Below are 10,446 nucleotides of genomic sequence, written 5' to 3' on the forward strand. Positions count from 1 at the left end.
TTGGGCTGAGACAGGAGATTCAGGTTAGATCAGGGTGCTCAGGCCTTGGAAGGGGCTGCCCAGGGAGGTGCTGGAACCAACAAACCTGGGGTGCTCAGGATCTGGTGTGGGTGATGAGGTTTAGGGCTCACAGTGGGAGGCCACTTGGGACTGGCTGACCTCGATGATATCAAAGGTCTCTTCCAAGCTCGACAATTCTGATTCACTGTCCGGGGTCAGTTCATAACCAGCGCCTAAGGCTGCAGCAGTCCCAGCCAAAAACATCAGAACAAGTCTAAGGCGAGCACATTCTGTCTAAATGGGTTTATTCCGGCTGAACATTCCCCAGCCCCTCAGAGCGGTTTCAGGGTCCCGGGCAGGGTCCCCGCCCCCGATGGCGCCGCGCGCGCGGCGTTGCCGCGGCAACCACGGCTGGGCGGGAAGGACGGGGCCGGGCCGGCCCCACACCGGCCCCGAGGCGGAGCGGACTCGGACCCCGCAGCCACCTCCCGCAGCCGGCCCCGGAGCAACGGCGGACTCGGATCCACAGCCGACCCCACAGCCAGCCCCACACCGGCCTCGGTCCCGGCCCCACACCCTGCTGCACAGCGGACCCGGCCCCACATCCTGCTCCACAGCGGACCCGGCCCCACATCCTGCTCCACAGCGGACCCGGCCCCAGAGCGGATCCCGTCCGGCCCCGCCATGGAGCTTGAGGAGGAGGAATTGGGTGAGGCTTGAGGCTTGGTTGGGAAGGGACGGGGAAAGCGCTCGGCGGCTGTGAGGAGGGTCGGGACTACCCTTGCGGTACCCACTGGGGTCTGTCTCCTCTCGGGCCGGGTTTGTCGCTCCCCTCGGGCCGGGCCTGTCCCCGTGCCCAGTGCCCGAGCCGGGCGGGCCCCCGCGGGCCCTCTCTCGGTGCTTCCAGCCCGGGTCGCCACACCAGGTGCAGTTGGTGCGGATGATGTTCGGCCTGCAGGATTTGACTGAATAAATTTACTTTGTTTGTTTCGAGCGTGGCTTCTACCCGTGTATCCCGACTCAGCCGCTACAGGCGGTTTTGGGATCCGTTTCCATGCAGTGTGGACAGGGACAGGTACTTGGATCTCCCTGCATGTGGCATTGTTGTGGTGCCTTTGGTGGTTTCAACCGTGTATAAATTACAGCTCGCTCCTGTGCTGCTGGTGTTGGTGCTGGACGTGCGGTGCTGAGGGCTCTGCTCTTCCCCTACTGCTGGTCTCTGTCCCTTTTCCCTTCACTAGCAACGCACTTGGTCTTGTGTGGAGACAGTTCAAAGAGAGAAGCTATTGGAAAAATCTCTAACAAATAGTGTTTAGTCTTGTGAATTCCTTAAACAGGCAGTGCGTAATCTTGTATTTACATATATCAGTGATAAATGTGCACAAGTGGGTATCTTAGCGGTGAGAATAAGGACTCTTTGCCTGATAATGGGTATATCTTTGCTAGACCCCATAGTTGGAATGCATTCAAGGAGAATAAACCCTCCTCAGAAGGGAGGAGAGGTTGTTTGGAGCAGCAACCCCACGCAGCCAGTGCCAAGAGTAATGCTGCTTTCTAATACTGAAATTACAGTGTTAGGGTGTTTTATTTTTACGTTTTCGGTGACAAAACCACTTGTGATTGCTCCTCCAGGGGCAGCTGGTCCAGTGCAAAGCCAGATGGGTTTTCAGCTGCCCTAATGCCCCGAGTGGGCTGTTGAGCTAAGAGGTGTTCAGCAGCAGCAGCACTGCACAGCCCAGGTGGAAATGAGGATCCTGTCTGTCCCTTCTCTTTCCAAGTGGCTCTCGGCATGAATTAGGCTCGTTGGGACTTCTGGAACAGCGTTGTAACAACTGCCAGCCCGGGGCCTGATGGAGCCATGTGTGTGAAAGAAGAGGGCAGAGGCTGCAGCAGTCGGTGCCTAAAGCTGGGTTAGCTCCTGAATGATCAAATCCTAAATGTGCTGAAAGCCCGGGCAACAAGAGTGGCAGAGCAGAAAGGATGGGAGCAGCCCAGGCTCCCTGATGTGTACCCCACAGACAGACCCACAGGAAGTAGTGGGGCCCTGTGTCTCCTCCTGGCTGCCTCTCTTCCTCACTGAGAATATGTATATTTATTAATATTTTAATATATTTTATAGACAATTATGTATGCATGGTTTCACACTGCTTCATGTTCAGTATGTTTGTTCAGTGTTTTTGCTGCTTTAGTAATGTCTCAGCTCCTAAATAATTGCATGATTAAAAGCTTCATTCAGAGTCTCATGTCCCATCTCAGGCACACTGCTACCTCCAGAATGTAACTCAGTTCCCTCACGTTCTGCCTCCAGCAAAACAAGCTGTTGATGGAAAACAAGATTTGGTTCAGCTGCTGAAGGTGTTGGTGGGTGTGACATGATCCCACTGATCCTCCTCCAGGAGAGCTGGAAAGTGCTGCTGGCTTTCCCTTGGCGTAAGGGTGGTTGCCTCCCTAATAAGGTAACCTAAAGAGTTATTATGCTCAGTGGTGCTGACCCTCCTCTGTTTTAACTAATGTCCCAGTTATGAGAACTTCAAGTTTAATTAATTTGGTTATGCAAAGCAGGTGCCAGCCTTAATGAATAGTTTGAAACTAAGAGCAACTGGTTTAACTCCCTCAGACCACAGCCCTGATGTGGTGGTGTGGGGTTTTCCCCAGTGCACTGTGTGAGTGATTCTCATCTTCCTAACCAGATGCTCTTCCTTGTTCTTCTGTTCCATCAGATGTGTTGGATCCAGAGAGGTTAATCCAGTGCCCGTTGGTTAAACACCATTGGATCAGAGCACGCCGATTTCCTTATCACCTGGTGAAGTGTAAGGAGGTGAGCTGGACAGGCAGTGACTGAGTGACTCTGTGCATGCAAATACTCCCTGTGTTCCTGCATTTACTGACAAGTAGCCCTGTTTAACTTCTATTTCATGTAACTTCAGGATTTGTTTAGTAATAGCTCCAGGCACACAGGAGTTCACCCATTCACAGTCTGGCTCTGTTGGAAGGAGACAGAGATCCTTCATGGTTAGTTCAGGTAGGAGACTGATCTCTTCCAGCAGCTCACAGGGAGGCCATATTAATTTTTCTACTTTCAGCTGAAGGGAGGACTGTTGGAGTTCCATGCACGCCTCTGGGCCTGTCAGAGCACAGGTGCTGTGGTGTTACAGTTCATTCTTTCACTACAGGGCTGGGCAGTTCGGTTTTGCCAACAGCTGTTTCATAGGCATCTGGCAGAAACTGCACATCCTGGGCTCAGCACGTTTGGGAGAGGTTTTTTCCCTTCTCCATCTTTAATCAAGAACTTGATTACAAATAATTTCATACTACACACTCCTTCCTCTCTTCTCCTCTGTTGTCCTCATGATTGGGTTTCTTTAAACCTTCTGAACTTCGGGTTTTTTCTGAGACTTTTGAAAACATGATTGTCCCTTTTTAGGTTTGCCAGTGTGTTTTTTAAATGGTCGAGCATTGCTGTGCCGTCCACTTAAGCTGTGGTTGTAGGCAGCATGTCCTGGCGCCAGTGCAATAAATTCATTTTGGTGGAACTAGAGCCTTAAATTAATTAGCTAGTGAAACTGCGGGGCAGAGCTAAGTGGCAAGTACCAAACATTCAAAGAGGGCTGAAATGTTCTGTGTTGAGCCTCTGCACATTTTGGTAGGAGTGTGCATGTGAGCTGGGTTAACAGTGTGAGCAAGTCAACCTTTAAGCTTGTTGGCTTTGTCCTGGTGTTGCTTAACTGATGACCAGAGAGTTTTGGGAAGTTTCCTGGTTAGGAAAAGGAGGTGAGACAGTGATCATCAAACAGATAAAGCCAGTGTCTAAGTAATTAGCAGAAGTGCTAATTAGCAGAAGATCTTGGGGGTTGTCACTGGTCAGTCTGAAAATGCCACAGTGTATTATTTGCAGTGCCAGGGGTTTGGGTGGAGATTGTCCTTGTTTGGGACAAGTTTGTCGAGTTTCCTTTGCATCCCTAATGCTTAAAATCCAATTAACACTTCCACCCAGCTCATCTCCCGTTGCTCTGGGCAGAACACAGCCCTTGCCCAAACTGCAAGCAGAGCAAGTTGGATGTCCTTGGCTGGAACTGTGTTACAGTCATGGAATCCCAGGATGGGTTGGGTTGGAAGGGACCTTTAAGCCCATCCAGTGCCACCCCTGCCATGGGCAGGGACACCTTCCACTGTCCCAGGCTGCTCCAAGCCCTGTCCAGTCTGGCCTTGGACACTTCCAGGGATCCAGGGGCAGCCACAGCAGTTCTGGGCTCCCTGTGCCAGGGCCTCCCCAACCTCACAGGGAACAATTCCCAATATCCCATCTAACCCTGCCCTCTGGCAGTGGGAAGCCACTCGCTTCTGCCAGGTAATGGCAGTGATGGACACATATGGACATGGCATTGCTGTACCAGGCAGGGAGTGCCACAGGCCTTGGGTGTGCTGAAGCCAGGAATCAGCAGTGATGGAGGAGGAACTGCCTGGAGCAGCACTTCTGCCTTGGGTGTGAGTCTGATCGCTGACCAGCAGAGCCAGGCCAGCACTGGTCCAGTGGCAGAGCTGGGGTTTTCTAGTAATGCTCTGTCACTTGCAGGAGATAATTTACTGTAGTGACAGCTGAGCTCTGCCACTAGAACTGGTGCCTGCCATAATGGAAATCCAGGTGGAATGGTGCCAACTCCCTGGCTCTTCTAAAAGGTTTACGGACTTTCTCTGCCTGTGTGCCCACTTAACTAAAATACATCTGAAAGGTTTAGATTTGCCCAATGTCTCTCCCCTGCTGGTTTTAAAATGGTTTTCATTTGTGCTATAAGCCATGCAGTCGTATCACCAGCACTGCAGGGAGCTGTAGGGAGTTTGCTGAGGGTCTGTTCCACTTCACTCAGGATGGCTCAGTGTCTGTGAATTATGTTTGGAAGAAAAGTCATATTCATTTCCCCTTCTGTATTTAGTGAATGTCTGATCGATACATTGAAATTTCTTCGTTATTATTGTATTTTTTAAAGCAACACCACAAATATCCCAGTCTTTTTCCTACGTATCAAGAGGAGGTAAGTGAATTTGAGAGATGTGGCACATAATTTTGGTTTTCTGTTTTCCAGAGCAACCCTGAAATTGCAAAGAAATTGGCCACATGCCCCTTCAATGCTCGTCACCTGGTTCCTCAGGCCAACCTCAGCGACCACATCATGAAGTGCAACGACAAAGCCTTCATGGAGCAAGATGTGGGTAAGAGAACCCCTGTGCTCCCAGGTGTCTGCACCCTGGGTGTTGCATTCCGTTGCAGCAGCAGGGTTTTGTCCAGGGAGGTTACAGCTACTGGTGACCGACATGGGAAGGCAACAAGATGGGTCTCTGTTTGGTTAAGCTCAAGAATCCATGTATTGTAGTGTCACTAGCACAGGATTTTCACCTAGCATAAACCAGAGACAGAGAACTCTGAACACAGGCAGGGTGGTGGGTTTTATGTTACATCCAGTGAGAAGCCCCAGGGGCACAAACCAATGGGGATACAATAGAAGGGGTTAATGCAGAATACAACGATTTGCAACACAGGAAAGGCAGAACACCTCGGCCTGACACTCCACCATGGATTTGGGGGTGGCGCAACTCTTCAGGGGCTTTAAAGCCACACCTCGTACTTCAACACTTCCTGTCTTAAATCCAGTCCCTGCCTCTTTGGATGGGGGCAGTCCACACCTGGGGACTGAGGTCTCCTCGTGGAATAGCCCAAAAGTGGGAGGCAAATGGTTGTCCATAGTTTTGTGTGACAGCAGCTTTGGGGAAACTTGATTTCATTGGGCAGTTTCTTGAGAATATGGCAGGTGCTCTGGGTAGGCCTTGGATATGTTTTATTACCAGGCTTGTTGAATAGAAAGGTTTTACCCAAAACTATGCAGAAAGCGTCTCTGGAACGAGGAGTGGGATGCATTAATGGCCACAAGGATGGGCTGCTCCTGTTGCAGAGCTGATCTCCCTTTAACTCTTGCACACCACATGGCACACCGGTTTTTATCTTCCGTAGAGGTGCACAGGCAGTGATGCCTGCATCCATGTCAGCAGGTTTCCTCTTCACTCCAGCAGTCCTACTCAAAGTTCCAGGGAGCAGAGTCTTCTCTTTTTCATTGAAAAAGGCAAATTTGAAGTTGCTGGATTTCAGCTGTCCACAACCAGTTTGCATTGGGTGGGACTTCCTCTAAAGCCCAGAGATGTTTTACAGCTTGGGCCAAAGTGTTTAATGGATTTAAGGACTGCTGGTCACTGCATTTCTCTCTCCCTGAAGTGAGCCGGTCGTGTGAGCCCCCACAGGAGCAGCTGAATAATGGGAGCACATGGCAGGCACCTCCATGTGATGAAGACTGGGAAACAGGTGAGGAACTTCCCCATCTGCTGCCTTCTTTCTGGCTATGCCCTCCAGCTCCTCTGGGGACAGTGTGAGGCCAGGAGAGCTGTTCAATCTGGGTTGCCTTGTTGCTTATGCTCATTCATATGAACATGGATCTCTCCACCCAGCAGGCTTGGCTTGGTATAGAGAACAATCCAAAATGTCTGCCAGAACAAGCATGGGTAGAGATTTCCAAGCATCCCTTCCTCCCATAAGAACTTTTTTGCCTTATGTGCAGTGATAGCACTGGAAACGTGTTCCTCAGTGAAGCAGACACATTCCTCATAGCTCAGCTTTTCCTCCCTCTTGAACATGTAAAAATATGACAGAGATATTCCTGATCATAGAATCACAGAATCCCTGAATGGTTTGGCTTGGATGGTATCTTAAAGTTCATCTCATTCCATGAGCAGGGACACCTTTCACTGTCCCAGGCTGTTCCCAGCCCCTTCCAGCCTGGCTTTGGACACTGCCAGGGATCCAGGGGCAGCCACAGCTTCTCTGGGCACGTGTGCCAGGGCCTCCTCACCCTCACAGGGAACAATTCCTTCCCAGTATTCCATCTATCCCTGCCCTCTGGCAGTGGGAAGCCACTTAAGCCACTGATCTGATGGTGGTTTCTGGGGTTTCTTAGTTCTGAGCCACATCTGCTTGCTTTCACAGAGTTGCTGGAGGGATCTGAGTCTACTTTTGTGTGGGGTGTGATCAACTCTACCATAAACAGGTAGGGAATGCAAGTTTGATTCTTTACACCAGTGTTTGTTTAAACAAATATTGCAGCCATCTCCCAGCCTCACTTCAATGGCCAGACAGGAGCTGCTTTTGCTGCTGTACAACCATGGGAGGAGAGATGGTGCTAGTTCAGTGTGACCTGCTTCCTCATATGGGCTGGACCAGAGAAGAAAACCCTCAGGAGCAGATACTGCTCCCTGAACAAGGGACTGATGGATGTCTGGGCAATGTGCAGGGAGAAAGGTGGTCACACCTTGAGTTCTTGGGAGATCCCTTGTGAGCTCCTGGGGCCTGGCAAATGTGCTGGAGTGGCCCTGTGTCAGCAGAATCCTCCCCTTGTGCCCTTTCCAAAGTGTGGTCAGAGTTTGGGGCAGGGTGAGCTCAGAGCTCAGTGCCCAGCTATGAACAGGAAGGGGCTGCCCTGGCTCGCTATGGGATGTGGTGGCACCACCAGAGCTGCCCAAGGTGTTTTAAGCTTTATTTAACAGGTTCATTTACAGTTCAGCAATAATCCTGCCCCTGGCAGGCTGAGTTCTGTGTGAGCTCTTTTGTAGGGGCTGACAGCAGCACTGCCTGGTTCCACCTGTCAGACTCTTTTAAAGACCTGTGAGTGTTCAGAGCACATCTCAGCACCACAGCACCATCCCCCAGGGCCTTGCTGCAGTAAAATGAATAAATGTGAACCAGTGCATTTGCCAGAAGTAACCAAAGTCACTTAATTCCAGCACCATCAGTGACCAGAACAACTCCTTGCCCTCACGGATGCGGCCCCCTGAGACCCTCCCGTACACTGTGTCTGCAGGGCTGTGAGTACTGAGCGTGGGGCTTTGGCACCCAGTCCAGAGCTGGGGACAGCTCCTGAAATCTCTGGCTGTAGCAGCACTTCGTGGCTCCCACTGCATGGACAGGAGGGGTTATATTGAACAGCTGCTTCTTGAGAGCAGCTTCTGAGGGAATCTGCTGTTCAGATCATTCTCTGTGTCCTTCCTTTGAAGCATCCTCTCTGTTCTTTCATTGCTCCATTCCTGTGGCCCAGGTTAGGCAGAGCTGCTTCCTGGCCACGTTGACTCTGTCTCTCTAAACAGGCCCTTCCACAGCATTCCCGTTATCCCCTTTCACCCACATCCTGACAAATCCTGACAAATTTGCCCCTGACAAAGCAAATTGTTTCTTTGCTTTGTGCTGTGCTCACTGTCGGGCCCAGCTAAGTCAGAGCTGGAGGTGAAACAGGGGCTCCTTAAACAAGCACCACTGGGGGAAAAAGCTGTCAAAGTCATCTGGGGAGGGAGAGGAGCAGCTCCCCATGGGGAAGTGTCTAATGCTGAAATAAAAGACTTATTTGCCTTTAGCAACAATGCAACAGCTTGAAGATGGTTTGAGGAATGATTGTCCTGATTCCCACTGGGAGCAACTGAACCTGGTGCCCTCAGGGCACTGCAGACACAGCTCCTGCAAGCCAGGGACTGTTCAATTGCCACAGTGTTGGGCTGAGCCTGGCAAATCAAACTGAAATGTCAGTTGTAGACAAGCCTTGTTGCCAAGGGGACAAGTTCTGCCTCTGCAGAAGCCACTGTCCCTTCAGGGAATGGGGGAAGTGCTTGTATCTTTGTCCATCTCATGCAAAAATTGTCCTTTCCAGAATTCGGAGTATTAGCTCCTCCCCCTGGAACTTGGTTTTGCCCCAGCAGTAAGTGTCTCCCTGACTTGGACAGGAGAGGTCCTGAAGATGACAGCCATGATCTGGACCTGATGGCAGGACTCTCTACACTTGGCTTTTGTTTTATAATGCATTTCTTGGAACGTTTGAATATGTGGAACTGTCCTTGGTTGCCAGATGTTTCCCCCAAGCATTTGTTTTAAAAATTACCCTCACCTTTACTTGGTGAATTTTGTTACTGTTCTGGAAAAATTAGATTTACACAGACTCAAAAACCTTCCATGCCCAGCCATGGGTCACGGTAACTCTCTGTGAACAGCAAAAACATCAGAATTGCTCCAGAGATTGGGAAACTAGGAGACCTTCAGAAGGATTTTAAGGAGTAGGGGCTGAGGAAGTGATTTTAAGCTGGGGATGTAGGATCTGATTAGGTTCCTAATTAGTGAAGTGATAGTGGGAAACAGAACAGTTTGTGGGGCTGAAAATACCCCCCAGAATCTTGTCTCTTCCCTTGAAACTTTAAAACGTGTGTGTACATGGAGGAGCCCCTTGGGAGTTGGTTGCTCATGGTCAGCACTAACTGCAAACAGAGGGATGCAGGAACAGGGAGGGGGAATGTCCTGCAGGAATGGCAGATTTGGGAGAATTCAGGCCTGGCATAGCAGAAACTGTTACAGTTTCAGTGCAATTCAGGAACCATCCAACAGTAACTGCCAGGAATTTCTACCCTGTGCCTTAAGCATCTTGCTGTTCTCAGGAAGCCTAGAGGGATTATGTCGAACTTCTGCTGGATGTTTGGGAGAAGTTTTGGCTGTTTGCTGGGCAGCTGCAGCAAACTTCCTGGAACTGAGACTCCAGGAGTTGTGTTTGAGGGCCTATTACAGCCTGGAGAGCACAAAGTGCTGAGAGTTTGTTTCTCCAGTCTGTGAGGAGGCTGAGATTAAAAACATCCAGAGCAGCCAACTTAGAAGTATTTTTTCTGTGCATACACTTGTTGTTTTTGTCTTGTTGGAGTCTGAGTTTGTCCTCAGGGTATGGCAGGTGTTCAGGTTGGGTTTTAAACAGTGTTCTCATTTGCAAAGACTGCTTTGAGAGCATTCTGACCTCTTTTGCAACCTCACACCTTCAGTCTTGCCTTTGTCACCTTAGGCCTTACCTTTGTCTCCTGTGTGTGAGGGGCTTCCCCAGGCATACCTTAACAGAGAATCCTCTGCAAGTTCGATGCATCACACACAACTCCAAACAGGGGAAGTTTCAGGAGGACACTGAGGTGCTTTTCCAGTTTCCATTAGAGTAAGTTTTCTAAAGCTTAAAACATGTTTGAGAGCTCTCAGGTACCTGTTCTGTGTTGGGGGTGGGGGGGAAGTAGGAATGGTTTAAATCAGTAAAATTGCATGTTTAGGACTGAAGATGTTCAGAGCAAGCAGTATATTTCTAAACATGCAAAGTTCAAAATGGGATCTAAATATACAACCATAAAGAATTAAGAAGCCAGACATGGTGTTTGTCTAGAAAGAGATTAATGCCTTCATCTTTTCTTCTAAAGACTGTATTTCCACCATCTGAATACTACCACTAGAAAATAATATAAGTTAACTGGAATGTGCAAAATTAAGATTCTTTTAAAATTCTGTTAATTTATGTCAAGGTTCTTGTTGGCAATTTAGAATAAAAATGTTTGAAATGCCCTGCA

At 49.7% G+C, this 10,446-nt stretch overlaps 1 protein-coding gene across 1 annotated transcript; it reads left to right on the top strand.

Moving 5' to 3' along the window:
- The first annotated feature begins 437 nt into the window (after positions 1–437).
- Positions 438–10,446, top strand: LOC102099243 (gametocyte-specific factor 1). Its single transcript, XM_005532625.3, has 7 exons — positions 438–709; positions 2,721–2,818; positions 5,082–5,208; positions 6,263–6,349; positions 7,028–7,088; positions 7,822–7,902; positions 8,736–10,446. The coding sequence occupies exons 1-7, from the start codon at positions 685–687 to the stop codon at positions 8,785–8,787; spliced, it is 531 nt and encodes a 176-aa protein (XP_005532682.2). The 5' UTR covers positions 438–684; the 3' UTR covers positions 8,788–10,446.

This window comes from Pseudopodoces humilis, chromosome 29 (genome assembly GCF_049639895.1).
Source record: "Pseudopodoces humilis isolate 2021_Gansu_Grassland_sample_001 chromosome 29, ASM4963989v1, whole genome shotgun sequence".
Classification (NCBI taxonomy): Eukaryota; Metazoa; Chordata; class Aves; order Passeriformes; family Paridae; genus Pseudopodoces; species Pseudopodoces humilis.